The sequence below is a fragment of the Myxine glutinosa genome, chromosome 5 (assembly GCF_964187855.1).
Source record: "Myxine glutinosa chromosome 5, kmMyxGlut1.1, whole genome shotgun sequence".
Lineage (NCBI taxonomy): Eukaryota > Metazoa > Chordata > Myxini > Myxiniformes > Myxinidae > Myxine > Myxine glutinosa.
The window spans coordinates 80,766,657-80,792,154 of NC_136265.1; the positions used below are offsets into that span (position 1 = coordinate 80,766,657).

A 25,498-nucleotide genomic window follows, 5' to 3' on the forward strand; every position below is an offset into this window, starting at 1 on the left:
GGAAGCGACTCATTGTTACTCGGCAACACCGGGTACTTTTGCTAGTTCATAATAATAACTAGCAGGGACCAATGGAAATTCTATATAATGTATGAGGCTCGTATAATATGGCTCCAAGTCCTCAACTTCCCCTACCTCCAAAGGGTGTCGATTCTCTCCCCACTCCAAGCCTTCAAACCATCTCATCACCCATCCCAATAGCCTGTTCAACTCATAATCCCATGAGATATGTGGAAAAGATAGGTGACCATGAGCAGATCATAGCCTGTCATGGTCACCTGTCCAACTCGCAATGCTGCGAGATATGCCGAAAAGATATGGAACTATAAACTACCTGAAACCAATTGTCTTCCTCCTTATGCATATGCAGGTATCCACCGCTAAACGAAGGATCGCTGCAATGAATGGTTTCATTCAGGCCTATTCATTGCTGAACAACGGTCTTCATTCACTACAACAACCATCACAGTGTCATGGTGATTCTACAATGTCACTTCCTTGGCGATGATAAGTACGATATGTTTCTCCACTGATTAACTTTTCAAGGGGGGGGGGGGGGGGGGGGATTAACTTTTCTGAGTCATCTGTTCAACTCAAATCTTGTGAGATCTCTGTCAACAATCTGTCAATTTCCCGACCCAGATCTCAGTCAATGGAGTATCTTCTCTTCTGGAATTGGTTATGACTAACTTCCCTGCAAATGTCTGCTGCTCTTCTTCTGCTCCAATCGGTTCTTCTGATCATGTGCTTGTCAAAGTGGACATCTCTCTGGCCATTCTCAGAGAGTCTCCTCAGCGCCGACGAATCTGACATTTCACTCAGGCTGACTGTCACGGTCTTCAAGCAGCCATCAATCATCTGGACTGGTCTCCCATCTCTACTGCCTCTGACATCAATTCTTCCTGGGAATTCTTCCAAAGCAAACTGCTCTCTCTCATGCACAGATTTATCCCATCTCGTCTTCAGTTGTCTTACCCTTCCTCCCATCCATGGTACACTGAATCTTGTGGTGAAGCAGTTGCCCTGAAACAACTTGCCTTTGCCTCTTGGAAGGCAAATCCAACTGAAGGAAATCTCAGTTCCTTCCACCAAGCTCGGAACAAGTGTGTGTCTACCCTCAGGAGTGCCAGGAAGCACTATCTCTCCACACTCAAGATTGAAATCTCAAACCTGTCTCCTTCCTCGAAATCCTGACGGCATCTGGTCAAATCCGTTTCTGGTGTTTGTTCCTCCTCCATCCCCTTCTTTACCTCAAAAGGGTACACAGTTGACACCGCACGTGACAAAGCTGAATGCCTCAACTCTGTGTTTGCCTCAAAATCTTGTGTCCCAAACCCATCTCTCTCTGTTCCCACCTTACCCAGTCGAACCCAACTGCTCCTGGACTCTGTGTCCTTCTCTCCTGACAAGGTGGAGAAGTTTTTTGTCAAACCTCGACTCTGATTCTGCAACTGGACCAGACGGCATCAGCCCATGGGTCCTAAAATCCTGCTCTGCCGCTCTATCTCACCCTCTCTCTGTTCTTTTCACCCTCTCTTTTGCTCAAGGTCATCTGCCAGCATCTTGGAAATCAGCAAACATTACCACTTTACACAAAAAATGTGCAAAAACAGATCCTTGCAACTACAGACCAATCAGCCTGCTCCCAATTATCAGCAAAGTCATGGAATCCATCATTGCTTCGGATATCAAATCCTTCCTCTTCTCCAATGGCTTGATCTCCGATCATCAATTTGGATTCAGACCAGGTCATTCTACTCTGGACATGTTGCTTCTGCTGTCTCAACAATGGATGGAGGTCCTCAATGCCAAACAAGAAATCAGAGCTGTCTCCCTCGACATATCACGTGCCTTCGATACGGTCTGACACCCAGCTCTGCTCACCAAACTCTCCTCCTATGGTATCCATGGAAATCTCCACGCATTAGTCCATGAGCCAGATAAAATTTGACTACCAAAAAAGAGGGCAAATCGCCACTATATTTTTCAGTTAGCCTTACATATTGCCTGTATGAAAAAATGTGATGGACATTTGAATTCGGTAGCTAAACCCATAAAATGGCCGCCATTTTCATATTTCATCAATTTTCATATCTCATAAATTTGGCCGTAACTTTTAATCGGCTGGTCTGAGGCACATGCACCCTACATAAGATATGTTCAGTATGTCATTTGGCATATTTCAAAGTAAACTAAAAGGAAATTTGTTCACTACCTGTCGAGATAATTGGGAAAATATGTAAAAAATGTGTAATTTTCATGCAAAATGCTCAACTTGCCCAGCTTGGGGAAGGTTGAATATTTTTCATTGCTGGCTGTCATTAATTATTTAATTGATAGGCTGTGCGCTTGTGGAGAGTTTCCCTGTGCCAGTGCATTTTGAGGGTAATTTACACCCAAAAAACATTCTTCAAATCCGTAAAAACGGACTGAAGAATACAATCTATAAGTTGTGTGTTATATATAGGGACATTTGCAAACAGAAATTTTAATGTAGAGCCATTTTATGTTACTTCAGGTGAAGAATGATATACGTTTGATTGCAGTCATTTCATATACATGATATAATAATCCACTTACCGATGATGGTGTCTGTTCGTACTCTGGTCAGGCTTGTATCGTCTGACTTCTGGGAGTTGTATGCCCCCCGGTTGCTCGTCGTACTACCCTCGTTGTTTCACCGCTGACATCATCAGATGGTTGCCAACTGTCACTGGACGTTTCGACCCATTTGTCTTTATGCGGCTTCCAATGGGGATCTTCGCGACGATACCATAACCAGCATGACGCCCTCCCTGCTTGCTCTCCTAGTCTGCGTATAACTGTCCTCCTCTGCCTTCCTCGAATACCTATCATTTGGCACATCCTCTAAAATGACTGCGCAGGGAATCCATGACAGTCCACCTCCACAGGGAATAGTCATGTCTTCCAGCCCCTCTGTTGACACCTCTCCATCAGCTCGGCGTACTTGGCACTGTTCCTCTCATAGGCCTCCTCGCAGCCTTCTTCCCATGGGACTGCTAACTATCACGATGATGATCTTTCGCTGAGTTGACCAGATAACAACATCTGGCCGAAGGGTTGTATGCACAATATCTGGAAAGGCTAGCTTCTGGTGCAAGTCCACCTGCATCTCCCACGTAGATCCATCTAGAAGGCACGCCTTTGATTGATGAATATGTGTAGGCCTCTGATGTTCTTGCAGACTTTATATGTAAACAATGTGTGTTCAGTCATCATCATTAAAAAATAGACTTCCACAGTCCCCGCTTTTTCCCTCTGGGCAACCAAATAAAAATAGACCCTTTATTTTTGGATCTGGGTGTCTAATTCACCTCTACCTAAAGCCCCAGTCACACCGGGCCTGCGATCAGGTTACGACCTAGCTGCGACCGAAAATTTTGTGAATCGTGGGCAAATCGTAGAAAGAGCGTGCGACTGGTTGCAGAGGTCGTGGGTGATTGCCAGAGCAAAATCAGTCGCAGCAAGGTCGATGGTCATGTTCAAAACTTCTGACCTGCGATTCCAAATCGTAAGAGGTCGCAGACAGGTCTTACATGGTCGCATGGTCGTACCACCAGTCGCGCATGGACGCACCACCAGTCGTGCATGATCGCGGGTCAAGTAGTCGCACGATTGGTCGTGCTACTGGTCCTACCACCTGACGATTGGTGGTGCCACCTGTCGTTCAACCTCACGATCGGTAGTGCGAGTGTTCGCAGGTCGCCACGATTGATTGTCCGAGTGGTCGCAAGTCGCCACGATTGACCGTACGATTGGTCGCTGATCACCACCACTATTTGCACGATTACCTACGATTGATCTTGCGATCGATCTTCTCCAATCGTTGGTGATCGCACAACCATGCGTACCACCAATCGTACGATGATCCCTAAGACCAATCGCTGTTTGCGATCGCAAATGGAGAGCATAGCAAACATTGACGATTGGTCGTACCTCAGCCAGATTGCCATCAATCGCACGATCCAGAAATCGTACGATCCAGTGTGACAGGCCTAAGGCATGCATGCACCATCCTGATGGAAAAGTTTGATTGTTATTCGGCGTCGTCTTGCATGTTGAATCCCTCCGTCGTTAAGAGTTCAGTTTGTTGCGGAGCCTTTCATTCAAGTGATCCACTTCCTGGTGAAATATGAGGTTGTAAACAAGTTTTCACCTCATACAAATGCACAAAATACTTCAGTTCACGATAAAAGTTACTATTTTCCCTTCTCATTTCCATCACAATCTGGGTGACAATATCAACATCATCCATTTCTGACACCTTTAACATTTGGCGATTATTCATGTGTGATGCTCTGCGGCAGGATGAACGCTGAAACTCTGTGCTCCTGTCATCAAAGAGTGACCCAATATCTCATGTGCTTGAGGAACCAGGCACAGGTCACAATCTTCTCTGTGCTTGCAATGCACAATCTGCCACGTTTCAGCAGCACACAAGCCATTGCGTGTTGAATCACCAATATGGTTGCAGATGGGCAAGATCACAAAATGACCCTGCACAGCATGCAGCATCACTGCCATTCTTACAACAAGTGTTAGCAGATCTTCACCAAGGCTGCCATCCAGTTTCATCTGACCTGCCCTCAAGCAGAGAGTGTGAGGAACTGGACAAATCCCGCTCAATCAGCAGAATTGTGTGAGGTATGGACCAAAGCTGGAGGTGCATCGATGAAGGCTCCAGGATCATGATGTCCAGGTGATCCATGGTGCACACCAGGAACAACCAGTGGAGCCATGAAGGCCCAGTGTCCAGCTCAGGCCAGCAGTCCCATCCAGGACTCATCCTCCTTTTGGCAATCAGCAGAGTCACGATGTCATGCTGGAACATCAGGCAGGACCTGCAAGTTGCTATGCCAATGGAAGAAGAAACTTTGGCTGTTGATGTGAGCTCCAAAACAGGTGCTGACATGATGGATGTTTACTGAAGCAGGTGGTCACTTTCAACCCACATATAACAGTGGTTCAGGCAAATGGTCACTTGAAACTCCTGCGGGGGTAGGTGATATCATTTTTTTAACCACAATTATCAATTTTCCAAAGGAAGGTGTCTTTCCATGTTTTGGAGGTACATGCCATAATAATTTCATCTTGAGCCAAATTCACTGATCTTAATCTCCAGCAACTCTTCCAAAAGCCTAATTTCGAATCTTACAAGTGGGTTATTCTCCTCTTTCATTTAATCACACCAGAGCCTGTTTCCGACACACTGGATCAAGCAGAATCATTTAAAAACATGGAATTAACACATTATAACTGACGATGTAATTAATATTCCGATTATGTTCTGCCTTATAACAATTTACATTGGTTCACAGGTTCCCCGAGAACATTTGAAAGATTATTTATTTCATGTGTAACACCCGAACAAAACATGAAATCAGGGGTGTACACGTTTCAAGCATAAACAAAGTACATATGAATAGAAGAAGAAGAAGAACCACCTTTAGAGGCAATTTTCCCCCGCAGAGTAGGGGTTGGCCTTTTTTGGCCACCGTTGTCCCCTTTTTGAAGCAATGTTTTATGGCCGGATGCCCTTCCTGCCACCAACCCTGTTAGTCGCCTCTTGCAACACAGGGAATTACCAGTGAACTGGTCCTCAATTTGCCGACCTCAGAAGGATGACAGGCTGAGTCAACACACCTGGTGTTAATTCAGCGATCGATCGGGATTCGAACCCAGGATCCTAGGATTCTAAGCCGGCACCATAACCGCTAAGCCAACACCAGGCTCAAAAGTACATTTGAATGTATTAAATAAATCTTCAAAAATTGTAAATTTCCTTTTTCCTCACAAAACTTTTTTTTGTTTCCACTTTTCCACGCAGTAAATTTTCCACTTTTTTGAAATACCAACTTTTGTCCTGGAAGTCCTTGGTGTCCTTGTGTTTTATACTTCTCCCACCCCCCCCCCCCCCCCATACCCATGCCTCCTCCCCCCAAGCCCTCTACCTCCCACACATCTCCCTGCTCTCAAATGTTGTGTTTGTGTGCTTCCCCTTCTCTCCCCATCTTGTCTTCCGCTCCCTCTTTTTATATATTTTGTTTGTCTGGTTGATTTGTTTGTGAAGTAAATGTTAGCTCTTTCACGAGCCTCGATTCAGTATACAAAAAAACAAAAACAAAAAAAAATATCCAAAATTATATCACTCAGAAATCTCAAAGCTTATCATGTATTTAATCAACATTTGCACGATCATGTGGTCCTCTCACCACAAGGTGAGAAGAAAATCAATCATTACTGTAACTTTCAAATTATTCGTCTTCTTTCATCAAACTTACTTTCATATTTTACTAACAAAATATCTCATTTCATTCACAGGTGCTCAAACTTCACAATTCACAGGTGGACATAATCAATTTTTTAACCCAATTGTCACCAGAGTTTTTATACAGACTGCTACCACAATTACTGCCAGCACAATTACCAATGCAACTAACAGATATTGGAGTATTTTCTCTGCTACTTCCCCAATATATATTTCTCATCCATGCAAACATAACCCCTTTTTTGTCCCCCGTCGCACGGCGGAGCGAAAGGGGGACTATGTTTTTTCCCTCCGTCCGTGTGTCCGTCCGTCCGTGCGTGCGGGCGTGCGTACATGCGTAAGCAAAGGACCGCATTCGAATTTGGTGTGTGGGTGCAACCCACGTCAAGATCCAAGATGGCCGCCGCCATGTATGTCTGATGCCATGTATGTCTGAACATTGTGAGCGGAATATCTTGAAAAATAAGCGAAGTACCAACTTCTAATCCGGTGTGTGGGTGTATCTAGGCATAAGGAAGAACCCTATTGGAAATTGGGTCGCCACGTCAAAATCCAAGATGACCGCCACCATATATATGTCTGAACCTTGTGAGCAAAATATCTTGAAAAATAAGCGAAGTACCAACTTCTAATCTGGTGTGTGGTTGTATCTAGGCATAAGGAAGAACGCTATTGAAAATTGGGTCGCCACGTCAAAATCCAAGATGGCCACCACCATATATATGTCTGAAACTTGTGAACGAAATATCTTGAAAAATAAGTGAAGTAGCAACTTCTAATCTGGTGTGTGGGTGTATCTAGGCATACGGAACAACCCTATTGAAAATTGGGTCGCCACGTCAAAATCCAAGATGGCCGCCGCCATGTATGTCTGAACCTTGTGAGCAGAATATCTTGAGAAATAAGCGAAGTACCAACTTCTAATCTGGTGTGTGGGTGTATCTAGGCATAAGGAAGAATGCTATTGAAAACTGGGTCGCCATGTCAAAATCCAAGATGGCCGCCTCCATGTATGTCTGAACCTTGTGAGCGAAATATCATATCATAGCATGTTTTCTGCGTCTTCCACTTTGTCAACTCACATCACTTCCCCGACGGGGGACCTAGGCGTAACGCTTGTTATATCGGGAAATGGTGGCCATCTTGAAAATATGATACAGGATTAATATATACACCTTTAATCTTATCATTATCGGATTCCTTGACAATGAAAACATAGAAGTTTAGAAGTAGACACCAAAATTGTCTTTATAAGTGCATTAGAAGTGAAGATATTGGCAAAAACAGAATTTATCGGAAAGTCGTGGTGGCCATTTTGTTTTTCGCCTCTAAAAAAAATTCCTCAAGGGTGCCAATCTGGCACCCGGCTGATTATGCTTCAGGATAGGTCAGAGATAATGAATCGACCAAAAAACTTCATAATGACGCTCAAGCACGCTTTGCCTTGAAATGCCTGTTTGGCATCTGGACTATATCCAAACAAGAGGAAAACGAAAGTAAAAGAAAATATATAATCCTTTGGTAATCGGCCGGCACTCAGCTTTGTGTCCCCAAATGGCTGGTAAGGCTTGCCGGTTGCTCGTCGCCTCCAAACCACCGTGCGGGAAACACACAAAATGACACGGAGTGGTGCCCTTCAACGTCAAGAGGAAACACAACGCGGACCCAGTCCACCACCGACATCGATCCTGTGCATTGTCGTTCCGACTGTCCTGAACCGCTGTTTCTCACCAGCCCTTTTGTAGGAGCGCACACGAACCAAAGACCACATGCCCGTGACCAAGCTGGAACAAGGAGGAAATGCGATTGCCCACAATCAAAGCCAGGACCAGAAGAGTGAGTAAGATGGCGCCACTGCGTCTTTTTTTTTTTTCCCCTTCACTCTCGAATGTTCCACGATGACGTCACACACTGTCCAATCACTGAGCGCTATCCCATCATCCATCACGCCTCCACCAATCACGAAGGCTGGGGCATGGCCTCCTTGAAAACTCCTTGAAAATAAAATGACATGGGAGTCGTGGGGGGCAGAGTCCAATCTCTTTCGCGAATGTTCGGATGAAGTCGAAGACCGTGAGGTGGGACCTGGTTGGCACGATCGGCAAATGTGCCAGGTTTGTTGGACCTGGCGGCGTGGTGAGCGAATGAGTCCATTTGTTATAGGTTTTTTTCGGCTTTTTAATTGCAATAAGGACGGAGGGAAGATTACAGGGGCAAATTACACACTGGGGAATTAATCTTCAAGCCCTAGAATTACTTAACACGAAGCCACGCCCCTCATGGCGATATACAAACGCTCTTACCAGGACAGACGGCTTACTTATATACATCAAGATGGGTTTTTCGCGGCATACGGAGCATTTTAATCGACACATTCTGAACTTAATTAAGGTATTTCATCCATAGCCCAAAAACATAACAATACCATCTAGGTTTGAAGGGAAAAGAGGAATCCTGCAGAAACCTGGGGGTGTGGGGAGGGGAGGATAGGATATAGCACGGAAAGAGCACGGAAAGAGCAGAGGATGTAAGACCAAAAATGAGATTGTAGAAGACAAAGAGACCAAAGACCTGTCTGTGATGGAAAAGTAAGAGGCCCATAACCTCTGCCTCATTGCGGGTCATTCCAATAATATTGGAGCTCTTGGTTTCCACTGCCTCAAGCTGAGCAAGGTATAATGCAGGGGCGCCAACCCAGAGGGGAGAGCAGTACTCGATCAAGCTGCGGATGAATGATGGATTCCAGTAATTTACTGATGATTGCAAGTAAGCTGATGCGTTTTCCACTTGGGTTGTAGAGGCCAAAGGTTTGAAAATCATTGTTTGAGGCACAAACTCTGCTCTTGCTGAGGATAAGTTGGTGAAAGTTTCATCTTATACCTTCTCTTCCTTTCAATTACTGTCCCTCCTTTGTCATGTTGGACTGAAAAATTATGCATCTGGAATTACTTTCTGAGGAGGATAAAGGGAGACCTTAGAAAATATAAATAAGGACCACACATCACTCCTTGCCATTTTCCGCTGCAAGAATAATCGAATAACCTCTGGTAAGGTAGCTTGTGTTTACCCAGTCACTGTCAGATACATTTTTGAAAATGGAAAATTCTGCCATTTTTGAATCCTTGATATTGAGCTTCTCCATTGAGTGAGGCACAGAAATATAGCAAATGTTTAATCTAATCTGAGTGAAATATTATCAATTGTCCAACATTTTGAAGTGTTGGTAAATTTTGAATGCTTTTTGTGATTTGTCGTTTCAGTGAAACAAATGAAACTCGTTTCTTGTTCCAACTGTTCTAAGTTGTTCTGCTCAGAAGTTTTAAATCGTCACATGACACAGACTGTTTGTCAAGAAACTGACACGTTTAGTAACGCACCTTCCAACCGCAGTTGTAAAAGCTGTGCAAAGACTCTCAAGAATATACAAGGAAGGAAGAGACCATACAAGTGTTCTGTTTGCAGTAAGGATTTTGGTTATTCATCACATTTGCATCAACATCAACGGATACACACCGGAGAGAAGCCTTACAAGTGTTCTATGTGTCTTGAGGCATTTGTTTATCGAGCAACTTTAATAAGTCATCAAAGAAGACACACGGGAGAGAGGCCTCACAAGTGTTCTGTGTGTCTTAAGGCATTTATTTATAGAGCAACATTAACAAGGCATCAAAAAATACACACAGGAGAGAGGCCTTACAAGTGTTCTGTTTGCAACAAGGATTTTGCTTATTCGTCATATTTGCATCAACATCAAAAAATACACACGGGAGAGAAGCCTTACAAGTGTTCTGTGTGTCTTAAGGCATTTGTTCAAAGATCAACATTAATAAATCATCAAAGGAGGCACACAGGGGAGAAACCCTACAAGTGTTCTGTTTGCAACAAGGATTTTGCTTCTTCATCACATTTGCGTCAACATCAAAAAATACACATGGAAAAGAAACCCTACAAGTGTTCTGTGTGCAACAAGGATTTTGCTTATGCATCATACTTACATCATCATCAAAAAATACACATGGGAGAGAAGCCTTACAAGTGTTCTGTTTGCAACAAGGATTTTGCTTATGCATCATACTTACATCAACATCAAAAAATGCACACGGGAGAGAAGCCTTACAAGTGTTCTGTGTGCCTTGATGCATTTGGTCATAAAGCAACTTTAATAAATCATCAAAGGATACACACAGGGGAGAAGCCATATAAGTGTTCTGTTTGCAGTAAGCATTTTGCTCATTCGTCATATTTGCATCAACATAAAAAAATGCACACAGGAGAGAAGCCACACAAGTGTTCTGTTTGCAACAAGAATTTTGCTTCTTCTTCACATTTGCAGCGACATCAGAAAATGCACACAAATGAGAAGCCTTATGAGTGTTCTGTGTGTCTTACGGCATTTGTTGAAAGATCAGCATTAATAAGGCATGAAAAAATACACACTGGAGAGAAGCCACATAAGTGTTCTGTGTGTCTTAAAGCTTTTCATCTTTTGTCAAGTTTGAAGAATCATCAAAGAATACATACAGGAGAGAAGCCTTTCAAGTGCTTTGTTTGCAATAAAGATTTTGGTCATTCCTCACATTTGTATCATCATAAAAAAATACACAGTGGAAGAAAGCCGTACAAGTGTTCTGTTTGCAACAAGGATTTTGCTTATTCATCACATTTGCAGCGACATGAAATAATACACACAGGAAAGAAGCCACACAAGTGTCCTGTTTGCAACAAGAATTTTGTTCGTTCCTCAACAATGAAAAGACATGAAAGAATTCACACAAGAGAGAGTCGCCTGTTCCACAACCCACAACTACCAGGTTCCAGAAAAATGGGAGAAGATTAAATGAACAGAGCTGGAGCTTAGAGGAGGAGAAGGATATCATCCTCAAGTGCAAACTGTACGCTGCGCATGAAGCATGGGTTATTAACGCTGAAGGAGAAAGATTCATGAACCAGTTGAAACAAACAAAGCTGGCAGCCAAGATTGAAATAGTTCCATTAGGGAACCTCAATTCAGTCGCATCAATGAAGGAAAAATATGTCACTCAGGAAAGAATAATGGAAATAACAAAAAAGCAAGACAGCAAGCATTTGAAGACATGAATTGGATGACCCAAGAAGAGAGAATTAAAATGAATGTAAAAAAACTGGACAAAGAAGGAAAATGGATCTTATTGTGGGCAATGGAGTATGCCAGAGCAAAACCCATGAGAAATGAAAGGGGGAACACTTGGGAACAGATATTCCAAAGAATGTGTCCTGACAAAGTTAATTTTAAATGCACAACACTAAATTCAAGGGAAAACAATTTCATCCATCAGAAAATATTCACAGAGGAACTTAGAATAAGAGAGGAAGAAATTGACGAGACAATAAGAAATAATTGGTCACCTAGAGATGGCGCACTACCGCTAATGCCGAAACGGAATGAGGGGACGTACACATGGGATGAGATTCCCAGAGTCCAAAATCCCAAAGAAAGGGGGCAACTGACGGAACTTACTGGTGTTGAGCAGGAGATAGAACAGGAAGAGAGGAGAGCAGAAGCGGCTGGGATTTCAAGTTTAGTTGCAATAACGGAGACAGAGATTGGACAACAGATTGGCGAATTGAATCGGGAACCAAAATTGGAAATTCTACAAATGGATCAAAGATTGACAAAAGCAAATGCTGCAGCAGCACCACCTCTAAAGGAAGAACAACTTGAAGTTACTAACTCAGCCCAAATACCACCTTGCAAACAAAACAAATTAGACCATCAAAGACAGATCACAGGGAAGAGGAGGTTGACGGCAAACGGCATAGACCTGAAGAGGCGTTGGCTAATAAAATAGAGGAAATCAGACTAATATCATCTCGGCAAAGACCGCAACTTCACCGAATAAAAAACAACAAAAAACTGAAGATACAAGTAAGGAGAATAAACCAAGCAGTCACTTAATCTCCTCAAATCACCTAATCAGTAGCACTGTATGTGCAAGAGAAAATAACAGGCGAACAACACAAAAAAAAGAATTCTGCAACTGGACCAGACGGCATCAGCCCACGGGTCCTAAAATCCTGCCCTGCCACTCATTCACACCTTCTCTCTGTTCTCTTCACTCTCTCTTTTGCTCAAGGTCATCTGCCTTCAGCTTGGAAATCGGCCAACATTACCACTTTACACAAAAAATGTGCGAAAACAGCTCCTTGCAACTACAGACCAATCAGCCTGCTCCCAATTATCAGCAAAGTCATGGAATCCATCATTGCTTCGGATATCAAATCCTTCCTCTTCTCAAATGGCTTGATCTCTGATCATCAATTTGGATTCAGACCAGGTCACCCTACTCTGGGCATGCTGCTTCTGCTGTCTCAACAATGGATGGAGGTCCTTAATGTCAAACAGGAAATTAAAGCTGTCTCCCTTGACATATCACGTGCCTTTGGTCTGGCACCCCGCTCTGCTCACCAAACTCTCCTCCTATGGTATCCATGGAAATCTCCATGCATGGCTTGCGGACTTCCTCTCTGGTCGTAGTCAACGTGTGGCCTGAATGGATTTCTCTCCTCTCCCATTCCTGTTCAGGCTGGAGTTCCCCAAGGCAGTGTTCTGGGCCCTGTGATTTTTCTGGTCTTTATCAATGATCTCTCCGACTCTCTGGAAAATCCTCTCTATCTCTTTGCACTTTGCATGATGACTCCACTCTCTGTCACTCCATACCTCATCCCTCAAATCAGCAGTCTGCAGCCTCCTCACTCTCTGCAGACCTGGAAAAAATCATAGACTGGTCAAACAAGTGGAACATGTCTTTCAATCCTGACAAATCTCACACTCTCACTATGTCTCTCCGAAAAGACCGGCTGGACAACCCTCCCATCTACTTTCTGAACAATCCTCTCCAAGAAGTTCTGTCACTCAAGCTTTTGGGTCTCACTATCTGCCATGATCTTTCCTGGGAAAACCACATTTCCAAGCTGGCCACCAAAGCCAGTCATCGACTGGGCATCCTCCATCATGTGAAGTCCTTCCTTGCTACACCTGAGCTCCTCACCACATACAAGGCTTTCATCCGCAGCTCAATGGAATACTGTTTTCCCATCTGGGCTGGTGCTCCTGCCTCACACCTCGCTTGGCTTCACTCTGTTGAAAACAAAGCTTTCAGAATCATTGGAGTCTCCAGCAATGAAGCTAACTCCGTGGGCCTTTCACTCACTCACCGCAGGCAGGTTGGTGGTCTTTGTCTTCTGCCGACTCCTCTCCGGCCTAGCTCCCCCAGCTTTGTCTGTTCTCTGTCCCGCAAATATTCCTACAAGTCGCACAAGATCTGCCAGCAACCCTCTTATGGTTAAACTGCCAAAATCAAGACTCTCTGCTCACCTTCACTCTTTCATTCCTCTTTTTTCCCGCCTCAAGAACAAACTCCCGCACTTTCTTCAATCCTATTCCTCCCTCCAGGTCTTTAAAACAGCTGTTCACCACCATCTCTTATCTTCCATCCAAAACCTTGATCTTTTCTACCTCCGTTAATTCACCCCAGATCCACTTTTTTGAAATATCGACTTCTTTCCTGGAAGTCCTAGCTGTGTCTATGTGTTTTATACCTCTACCACCTCCCCCCTCCCCTTCCCATGCTCCCGCTCCCCCTGTCCTCTCCCCCCCCACAGATCTCCCGATGACCCTGCCCTCAAATGTTGTACTTCTGTGCTTACCTCTCTCTCCCCATCTTGTCTCCCGCTCCCTTTTTCGTATGTTTTATGTGTGAATTTGTTTTCATGTGATTTTACACGAGCAAACGAGGTTAGCTCTTACACGAGCCTCGATCTTTCATACAATAACAACACAACAAAAAAGATACATCTGATAATCTGAACAGAAACAAAAAGCCACCATGGAAACAGAGACTGGAGAAGCAGAGAGACCGACTGAGGAAGGTAACGGGACAAATAGAACAATTCAAGAAGGGAAACAGAAGTCCAAAGCTCAATAAACGAATCAGACGAATAAAAAAAGAAATAAAATATCGAAAACAATGGGTAAAACCATTTGCTGCCCATATTAAGCTCCAAATAACAGATAGCAGGCGGGGTGGGAACCATGATGAGACCAACAACAGAATAAAGCAAAATCAACAGTTTGAAAACAACCCAAAAAAGTTATACAGAGAACTAGGGAAAGAAACAAAACTCCCCCTAAAAAAGAGGATCTTTAAAAATTCTGGAAAGGGACGAAAGAGAACACAACAAGGAAGCAGATTGGATCCGTAACCTGGAAGAGAAGAAACAACATCTCGAAGAATTGCACCAAGTAAAAATTGATGCAGAAAACACAAGACAGCAGTTTGCAAAGATGGCAAACTACAAAATCCTTGGCCCAGATGGAATACCAAACCTTTGGTAAAAACAACTGTATGCTCTCCACCCTCACTTCGCTCAAAAACTTAACGAAATCATCTAAGGGGAACAGCCAATGGATCAATCGTTCACAGAAGGCAACACTGTTCTCATCCCAAAATCGAATGAAACCCATCTACCCCACAAGTATAGACCAATAACATGCTTAACAACAGCAGACAAACTTTTAACAGGATTCATTACCGATGAAATTTACGAACACCTCACTCAGCAAGGAGCTTTAGAGACAGAACAGAAAGGATGTAAGAGAGGCTGTTATGGAATGATCGACCATTTGTTATGATGATAGACCCCAGATCGAGAGGATGTAAGCAAGTTCGGTGGATGCCAGTGTCGATCGAGAAAAGGATGGGCCCATGAGTGCAGACAAGAATAAAAAAGTGAATGGTCATGAGCAGGAGTATTTGGTTGAGCAGGTCATGATCAGGAGTATTTTCCCTGGGAATTGTTTTCTGGCCAACAAGTTTATATATGCTTTGCCAAATGAGTTTATTTTTCTCCACATGTGTAAATGGGCATTACTTTCTTGGTACTTATGTCTATTATAAGTACGTAGTGTTGAAAGGGAAACTCGCCTAGTTACGAAGAAATGTGTACCGCACAACTTTCACGTGGACAGTGCATATTTGCTTTGACACTTTCAATGATAATCGGTTTGAACTGGAAATTCCTGCTGTGTGAAAACACTGGGTGGAAGATGGTAGAAAATGCTTTGATGTACCTTGATTGTTGTTTTGCAAAAACATGCTTTTCTTAATGGTGTCCATAAATGTCTTGCAACAGTTTTCTGCCTCATTTCCCTTTTTCTTTGAATATTTGATAATTTGCCCATCCATCCTCACTATTTGAAGCTCCACATTTCTTGGTAACATTTGCTCCAACTTGGAAAGGTGAGGACGTTAGGTGCAAGTGAGTGGAGTAAACTCTTTAAGGCACTTTAAGATACATCCTGTCCCTTTAAGATACTCTTTAAGATACTCTTTAAATACTTTAAACTTTAACTCTAAACTTAAACTTAAACTAAAAACTTAAACTTAACCTTAAACTTAACCTTAAACTTAACCTTAAACTTAACCTTAAACTTAACCTTAACCTTAACCTTAAACTTAAACTTAAACTTAACCTTAAACTTAACCTTAACCTCAAACTTAACCTTAAACTTAACCTTAAACTTAACCTTAAACTTAACCTTAAACCTAACCTTAAACCTAACCTTAAACTTAACCTTAAACTTAACCTTAAACTTAACCTTAAACTTAAACTTAACCTTAAACTTCACCTTAAACTTAACCTTAAACTTAACCTTAAACTTAAACTTAACCTTAAACTTAACCTTCTGGAGTTCCCCAAGGCAGTGTTCTGGGCCCTGTGCTTTTTCTGGTCTTCATCAATGATCTCTCCGACTCTCTTGAAAATCCTGTCTATCTCTTTGCTGATGACTCCACTCTCTGTCGCTCCATACCTCATCACTCAAATCAGCAGTCTGCAGCAACCTCACTCTCTGCAGACCTGGACAAAATCACAGACTGGTCAAACAAGTGGAACATGTCTTTCAATCCTGACAAATCCCACACTCTTACTATGTTTCTCCGAAAAGACGAACTGGAAAACCCCACTATCTACTTTCTGAACAATCCTCTCCAAGAAGTTCTGTCACTCAAGCTTTTGGGTCTCACTATCTGCCATGATCTTTCCTGGGAAAACCACATTTCCAAGCTGGCCTCCAAAGCCAGTCACCGACTGGGCATCCTCCATCATGTGAAGTCCTTCCTTGGCACACCTGAGCTCCTCACCACATACAAGGATTTCATGCATAGCTCAATGGAATACTGCTCTCCCCTCTGGGCTGGTGCTCCTGCCTCACACCTAGCTCGTCTTCACGCTATTGAAACCAAAGCGTTCAGAATCATTGGAATCTCCCGCGATGACGCTATCTCCGAGGGACTTTCACTTACTCACCGCAGGCAGGTTGGTGGTCTTTCCGTCTTCTACCGACTCCTCTCCGGCCGAGCTCCCCCAGCCCTGTCTGCTGTCCCCCAAATATTCCTACAGGTCGCACAATATCTGCCTGCCACCCTCTTATGGTTAAACTGCCAAAATCAAGACTCTCTGCTCACTTTCACTCCTTCATTCCTCTTTTCTCCTGCCTCTGGAACAAACTCCCTCACTCTCTTCAATCCCACTCCTCCCTCCAGGTCTTTAAAACAGCTGTTCACCACCATATATTATCTTCCCCAATCCAAAACCTTGATCTTTTCTACCTCCGCTAATTTCACCCAAAATCCACTTTTTTGAAATACCAACTGCTTTCCTGGAAGTCCTTGGTGTCCTTGCGTTTTATACCTATCCTGCCTCCCCCCAAGCCCTCTCCCTCCCACACATCTCCCGATGTCCCTGCTCTCAAATGTTGTGTTTGTGTGCTTCCTCCCCTTCTCTCCCCATCTTGTCTGCCGCTCCCCTTTTTATATACTTTGTTTGCTTGTTTGTTTGTTTGTTTTTTTGATAAATGTTAGCTCTTTCACGAGCCTCGATTCTGTGTACAAAAAAACACAAAAAAAACACCAGAATCTATATAATAATAGCGTAAGGACTCGACTTTGTTATCCCTTTTACGCCGCACCCAGTGACCCGATGCCCACGGCACGAATGGATTTACGATCTACGAACTGCGCTCTTTGTTTATCACGTACAGCCATACTCGAAAAATCTGAATTAGCCGACGTTGGGGCCCAAAAGCATCCGATTAACTGCCGATACGACGCCATCTTACAACGCCATCGTATTGGCGTCTGCTGGGCGAAGGCGAAGCAAGCCGTCTGCTGATTGGACAGGCGAAGGTGAAAGCAAGCCGTCCACTGAGTGGACAATCCAGAGCATGCATTTGTGCCGGTGTCGGCGATCGTTGTACATATTCGCACTCTTCATTCTCATCTTTCTTCCTAACTCTTACTCGGACAAGCAAATCCCCTCTGCCATCCATAATGGTACACTCCATCCATACACCACATCCTCCCTTCCGTGGATGTTCCACGGGTTTCGGCTAGTTCTTACTAATTGCGAAACAATATTTCCGAAATTGCTCCCTAACAACCCGTAACCATAAATTAACCATAACTGAAAATGGTTTCAAAATACATTGCCTCACTCCTGCTATAAAGCTAAACTTATATGAAGCTTAGGGATCAAGAAAACGCAGGGATCACACGAATTTACCACTGAAATACATGTTCCACTTGTTTGACCAGTCTGTGATTTTGTCCAGGTCTGCAGAGAGTGAGGAGGCTGCAGACTGCCGATCTGAGGGAGGAGGAGTGGAGTGGCAGAGTGGAGTCATCAGCAAAGAGATAGAGAGGATTTTCAAGAAAGTCGGAAAGATCATTGATGAAGACCAGAAAAATCACAGGGCCCAGAACACTGCCTTGGGGAACTCCAGCCTGAACAGGAATGGGAGAGGAGAGAAATCCATTCAGGCCACACGTTGACTACGACCAGAGAGGAAGTCCGCAAGCCATGCGTGGAGATTTCCATGGATACCATAGGAGGAGAGTTTGGTGAGCAGAGCTGGGTGCCAGACCGTATCGAAGGAACGTGATATGTCAAGGGAGACAGCTCTGATGTCCTGTTTGGCATTAATGACCTTCATCCATTGTTGAGACAGCAGAAGCAACAAGTCCAGAGTAGAATGGCCTGATCTGAAACCAAATTGATGATCTGCGATCAAGCCATTGGAAAAGAGGAAGGATTTGGTGTCAGAGGCGATGATTGATTCCATGACCTTGCTGATAATTGGGAGCAGGCTGATTGGTCTGTAGTTGCAAGGATCTGCTTTTGCACCTTTTTGTGTAAAGCGGTAATGTTGGCTGATTTCCAAGATGATGGCAAATGACCTTGAGCGAAAGAGAGGGTGAAGAGAACAGAGAGAGGGTGAGATAGAGCGGCAGAGCAGGTTTTTAGGACCCGTGGGATGATTCTGTCTGCTCCAGTTGCAGAATCAGAGTCGAGGTTTGACAAAAAATTCTCCACCTTGTCAGGAGAGAAGGACACAGTCCTGGAGCAGCTGGGTACGACTTGGTCAGGTGGGAACAGAGAGAGATGGGTTCAGGACACAAGATTTTGAGGCAAACACAGAGTTGGGGCATTTGGCTTTTTCACGTGTGCTGTGTAGCCGTTTGAAGTAAGGGAGGGGATGGAGGGGGAACAAACACCAGAAACAGATTTGACCAGATGCCACCAAGATTTGGAGGAGGGAGACAGGTTTGAGAGTTCAGTCTTGAAAGTGGAGAGATGTTGTTTCCTGGCTCTTCTGAGGGTAGACACACACTTGTTCCGAGCTTTGTGAAAGGAACTGAGATTTCCTCCAGTTGGATTAGACCTCCATGAGGTGAAGGCAAGTTGTTTCAGGGCAACTGAAATACTAACTTCTGTCCTGGAAGTCCTTGGTGTCCTTGTGTTTTATACTTCTCCCACCCCCCCCCCCCTCCATTCCCATGCCTCCTCCCCCCAAGCCCTCTCCCTCCCACACATCTCCATGCTCTCAAATGTTGTGTTTGTGTGCTTCCCCTTCTCTCCCCATCTTGTCTGCCGCTCCCCTTTTCATATACTTTGTTTGCTTGTTTGTTTGTGTGTTTGTTTGATAAATGTTAGCTCTTTCACGAGCCTCGATTCAGTGTACAAAAAAAAAACTGCCTTCCCACAAGATTCAGTGTACCATGGATTGGAGGAACGGTATGACAAATGAAGATGAGAAGGGATAAATCTGTGTATGAGAGAGCAGTTTACTTTGTAAGAATTCCCAGGAAGAATTGATGTCAGAGGCAGTAGAGATGGGAGACCAGTCCAGATGATTGATGTCTGCTTGAAGACCGTGCCAGTCGGCCTGAGTGAAATGCCAGACTCGTCGATGCTGAGGAGGCTCTCTGAGAATGGCCAGAGAGATGTCCACTTTAACAAGCACATGATCAGAAGAACCGATTGGAGCAGAAGAAGAGCAGCAGACATTTGCAGGTAAGTTTGTCATAACCAAGTCCAGAAGAGAAGACACTCCATTGACTGAGATCCGGGTCAGGAAATTGACAGATTGTGTCAGTCCCAGTGAGTCGCAGAAGTCCTTTGCTGAGGTGCCTTGGCTGGTGCGAGAGGAACCCACACCCAGCCAGCTGGCATGATGACAGTTGAAATCACCACATATGAGGAAGAGAGAGTTGGCATGCGTGGATAGAAGTTGGTCCATATTGTCAGACAGGGAGATGTAAATGGAGTCATCACTGTTTGGAGGATGGTACAGAACACGTATGAACAAACGGTGGAAGCAGAGAGGAAGCCATAACCAGAGGTACTCCTGGGGGTGGGGTGGAGAGAGTAAGGGTGAGGGGGGGAGTTTTGAAGGGGAGGGGTAAGGGGGGAGTTTTGAAGGGGAGGGGTGAGGAGGGAGTTTTGAAGGGGATGGGTGAAGGGGTGTTTTGAAGGGGAGAGGTGGAGTTTAGGAGGGGAGGGGTGAGGGGGGAGTTTAGAAAGTGGACGATTGATGAAAAACGAACATTTATTACAACCTGTGTTTATTGTGATTTTCAAGTCAGAGATCCATTTGAGAACAATAGAGGAGGGGTGGAATGAAGGTGAGTTTGGAGAATGTCGGGAGGAATGACTAAGAGATTGAATTTTTTTTTGAAGTGGAATGATTTGAAGAGGAAATTGAAAAAAGCCTTTTAAATAGGAAGAAAAAAATAGCGTGTTGTAATAAACCATTGAATAAAACTCTGCAGGTGAAAGTTTAAACATATTTAAACAAAACCATGAAAAACAATCGGAAAAATCCTTGAAGTGAGGGCGTGGATCAGAGAAAGGAGAAAGGGTTGAATGAGATGGAGGAAACTCGGATTTGAAAGCGGAGTTACGGCTGGAGATGGAAGGAAGAGGTGGAAGAAAAGGAGATAAGGGGGTGGGGCGAGGAGAGAAAGAAAAAAAAATGTTGCATTTAAAACGTTAGACAAAGGGTTGATGTTCAGGGAAGTTAGAGGGAAAAGGGGGAGGAAAGCCTCAAGTTAACAGGCCGCGTACGCAGTGCGAACAGAAAACGATTTAATTATACACAAGTTTGCACGAATTGCAAACCAAGATTAACTCGAAACACACAGTAACACATACACAATAAAATAAAGAGAGGAAATTTGACAAAGACACAAATGGGAAAATACTTAAACTTTGATGCCGTGTAGAGGTCAAAGTCGATTCCTTGTTCAAAGGACAAATTTCAAGTTTCCATGAGTTTTCTGGAACTGGAATACTGAAGTTTTTGTTGTTGTTGTGCCAGTGGATTGCTCGACATACTTTGTTGTGCCTTTGTGCGTACAGCTGTTCTGACATGAGTTTTTCACACCCTGCGAGGAGGTGATGTCTACTTTGTGTTTCCACCTTGCAGAAGCAACACCTGTCTGATTAACGTATTTGGTTAAAGCGATTTGTATTTTTTCGTTGTTCTTGAGAATTTAATATGAGTCGATCGCCATCCTAGTTGAGCTTATGTTTTCTCTTTTCAGCCACTGAATTGAGGCTTTTTGTCGATGTACAGTCTGTCCAACTCTTTTAATGCTCTTTTATCACTCTCGAAGTTGTTGATGTATATCAAGTATTTTTCATAAGCAAACAGCTTACCAAGCCATCCGTTCCGCATCAACCGCTTTGCAAGCCGCTTACTAATGGTCACACCCATGCTCAATTGTGTTAAAATCTTCGAAAACGATCTTTATGGTTACTGTTCGGGAAGATAACCAAGGATAGTTTTCAACCTTATCGGAGTGATAGTACAAAACGAGCCTGGGTTAGATCCAGAATCCCTGGTATCTTTGGTTTTAATCAAAACCCGGAATGTTTGAAACGAAGTGTTTGATTTGTGACGAATCTGCCGATTGGAATAGATGAATAAACTTTTCAAGATAATGTTTAAGCACATGGTGTTCACTCACTCACTCGACTTTCACTCACTCGGTCTTCTTCACTCACTCACTCACTCACTCACTCACTCACTCACGCACTCACTCACTCGCTCTCACTCACTCACTTCACTCACTCAGTCTTCACTGACTCTTCACTCACTCGGTCGGTCTTCACTCATTCCTCCGTGTACATTCACGTGGTCTTACTCACGCGGTGTTTGTCTGTGTTGAACTCTGTGGTATTATACAATACTGTACCCCATGTACTGCATGTACTGTACGTAATGAACGAAAATTTGTCCATGGTGGAGCAGAGAATGAACCCCCCGGGATGGAGGAGCGGCTCCGATGGAGGAAACGGGGTCAGTCCGGGACGTTCCCCCGGGGATGAAGCGTCTGGACCCGGTACGTGCCGTACTGTTCATTCCCGTGCGGAGTCCGTGCTGTGTACTATTTAAATAAATAATAATTTAGATGGAGAATCACACCATCAATGTACGAATCGGGTTCTCTTGTACAAGATCGTGTCGATCTCCTGATCGGGTTCACTCGTACAACTACAAGATTGTGTCGATGTCCTGATCTGGTTCCCTCGTACAAGATTGTGTCGATCTCCTGATCGGGTTCCCTCGTACAAGAACGTGTCGATCTCCTGATCGGGTTCACTCGTACAACTACAAGATTGTGTCGATGTCCTGATCTGGTTCCCTCGTACAAGATTGTGTCGATCTCCTGATCGGGTTCCCTCGTACAAGAACGTGTCGATCTCCTGATCGGGTTCCGTGGTACAATATCGTGTCGATGTCCTGATCGGGTTCCCTCGTACAAGACGTGTCAATCTCCTGATCGGGTTCCCTCGTACAATATCATGTCGATGTCCTGATCGGGTTTCCTCGTAAAAAATTGTGTCGATTTACGAATGGGGTTTCCTTGTACAAGATCAGGTTGATATACGGATACTAAACAAGAATGTATCAATTGAATGCAGGTTTATTAGCAACAACGATGAACAATCAATCTGCAAGACAAAGAAAGCGATGGTAGATATTAGAATAAGATAATAGATACAGAATATGCAAATAACAATGCGCAGTATTACACAAGATGAGAACGCAATAGAGAACAGCACCATACAAGAGTTGTCTATCTCCCTTTCCCAAAAACGTTCAATTGTGACACAGAATAGAACGAAACTGGAGACCGAGAAAAAGGATCACATGAGTTTATAATTGATATTCTTCTGAATTGAATCGGGCTGGTGGTTTGATAATTCGCTTCGGGCGGCCCGTCACCACCCGATCAATCGTCGGAGTCCTCTGAGGGCAGTTCGTAATTTCCTGGTCCATTGTGGGAGTCTCCGGTGGGTGGTTCACTATCGCCCTGTCCGACGCCGGAGTCCCCTCCAGCTGGTCCATCATCACCCGAACCGTCAAGGGGGCAGAAATAGGCAGTGACCGTGGAGGTGTGGCGGTGGTCTGCACATGTGGTTGGTTAGCGACTCTCGCGGGTGGTGTCATCGCGGTGGTGGAGCGGAGTGTCTGTGATGGTAAGCCCGGCGCAATGACATGTTGGGGTTCACCCTTCTGGGGAGTGGTAACAGGATTGAGACAGACTCTTGGAGCGGCGATGGGTTGGGTACCAGACATTAAGTATTTCGGTACGATTGGCATAACACTTGGCATAACGGTTGGCAGCATGCCACTTTTGCCAGTCGTAGTGGGAGTTGTCATGCTGAAAGGCGTAAAACGTCGCAGGAACTTACGATTCCGGAGAGTGATTCTTCCGGAGCCATCCACCTTGACAACGTATTGATCGAATTGTTTTACCTCAATCACGGTTCCGGTCCGGTCCCATTTTCGTGGTTCCAGGCCGGTCTGGTTCTGGATCCGGACATGGTCCCCGACGGCCAGTGGAGGTAGTTTTGTCGTGTGTTCAGAGAGTCTTTCGATCTCCCTGGCATGCCGAATGCGCAAAGCTTCCTCACGATTGTTGCGTGTTTCCCGCCAGGTGTCCGATGGCAAGTATCTGCCTGGGATGATGGGTATGAAGTCCTTGACTGGCCTCTTGAAGATGATCATGGCTGGAGACAACCTAGTGTCCTGATCCGGTGCATTCCGGTACTGGAGTATTGCACGTTGGAACCGATCAGTGTCTAGTTCACCATTGGAACCAGTGTTATCGGTGATCATTCTTTTCGATGTTTTGACTGCGATCTCGGCACGACAGTTGCTGTGTGGGAAGGCAGTGGATGACAACCGATGGTTAACGCCCCACCGACGCAAGAAGTCTTGGGTGTCATGTGCCGTGAATTCTGGCCCACAGTCAGATGCCAATTCGTCGGGGATACCATAAGTGGCGAAGTTCGACCGCAGACATTTCACTAGGCCTTGTGCCCCGCCAGTAGTTAGCTGAATGATTGGCCAATTAGAGTAACGATCAACGGTGACCAAATAACTCCGACCCTTGTGATGAAAGTAATCTGAACAAACGTACTGGAAAGGGTAGGCAGGTTCAGCTGAGGCTGTAGGTGGAGCACTTGGGTGCGATGGGGCCATCCGATTGCAGTGTGAGCAGCGATTGCGCATCTCATGAATCTGGGGAGTGATTCCAGGCCAAAAGATCGAGCTGCTGGCCCGGGTGGTCATAGCCGTGACTCCTTGGTGAGCAGCATGAAGATTCTCAAGGACAAGCTTCCGTAGCTTCGGTGGGATGATAATCCTCCCCTTGTAGACCACTATGCCATCAATAGTGTAGAGGTGTTCACGGAAGGGAAAGTATTCCAAAATGGACACAGGGAAATCGTCCCGACTGGCAGGTAGACCCTGCTCAATAGAATTGAGTAACTGCAGCATCTGAGTGTCACTTGCTGTTTCGTCCCGAACATCGTCCCAAGTGACGGACCGCACAGAATCGAGTGTCTTGATGGCTGCCATAGAAATAGCCATTTCCATGCCAGAGTCGTCATCTGTGGTCCACAGCCCAGTCAAGGTGTGCTGTCTTAGTGTAGTCGATGTGGCCACATCCATAATGGAGGAAATGTCATCCACCAGTGGCAGTCGTTCCGATGGTCTGGCACCCGACGGATGTCGTGAAATCGCATCTGGTACGCAGTGTCGTTTTCCCGGGATGTGGATAATTCGGAAACGATATGCTAGGGTCCTTTCTTTCAAGTTGGCAAGCCGCGTGTTATGGATGTCCTCTAATCGTCTGTCACCAAGAAGCTTGATTAAGGGCTTGTGATCGACGGCAATAATCAGGTTCTTGCATCCCAACACAAAATACTTTACTTTTTCCAGGCTGTCCGCCACTGCTAGAGCTTCACCCTCTATCGGAGCATAGCACGACTCCGCTGCATGGGTGAAGCGGCCTCCAGCAAGGGTGATTTTTCCAGCCATCGGGGCAGCACTGTGGGGTTTCACCAGGGCATCTGCAGTGTTTTTGGAGGAGCCAGAAGCCAATCCCATCCTTCGACCAGTCAGTTGCGAGACATGTTGTCCGTTCCTTGTCAAAGATCCGGACCCCATTTGCGACTTCAGATATGATGAGTCGTTTTGATTCTTTGAATAGGGATTGTAGTGTTGCATCCCAGTAGAAGGGGGTGCATGGTTTTAGGAGGTCCCGAAAAGGTCGCATCCTCTCGGTCATGCTGAAGCAGTATGTTACCTGATTGACTAGCCCAAACCAGGAGCGAATGTCAGTAATTGTTTTTGGTGTGGGGAAGTCCTGTATCGCTTGGAGATACCTTTGGCATGGTCGTACACTGTCCATGGTGATCTCGAATCCAGCGAATTCGACCGTGTCCTGACCAAAATGGAATTTCGTCGGATTTTGCGTAATCCCATTACGGCCGCACAGGTCGAGCCAGTTGCATGTCTGAAAAAAGCTCTCT

At 44.7% G+C, this 25,498-nt stretch overlaps 1 protein-coding gene across 1 annotated transcript in view; it reads left to right on the plus strand.

Annotated features, from left to right (window-relative positions):
• Nucleotides 1–11,126, plus strand: part of LOC144892133 (uncharacterized) — a 48,829-nt gene extending 37,703 nt beyond the window's left edge. The window contains exon 3 of the mRNA XM_078777358.1: nt 9,728–11,126. Coding sequence (XP_078633484.1) covers nt 9,728–11,126 — 1,399 coding nt within the window. The remainder of the gene's footprint in view (nt 1–9,727) is intronic.
• The last annotated feature ends 14,372 nt before the right edge of the window (nt 11,127–25,498 follow it).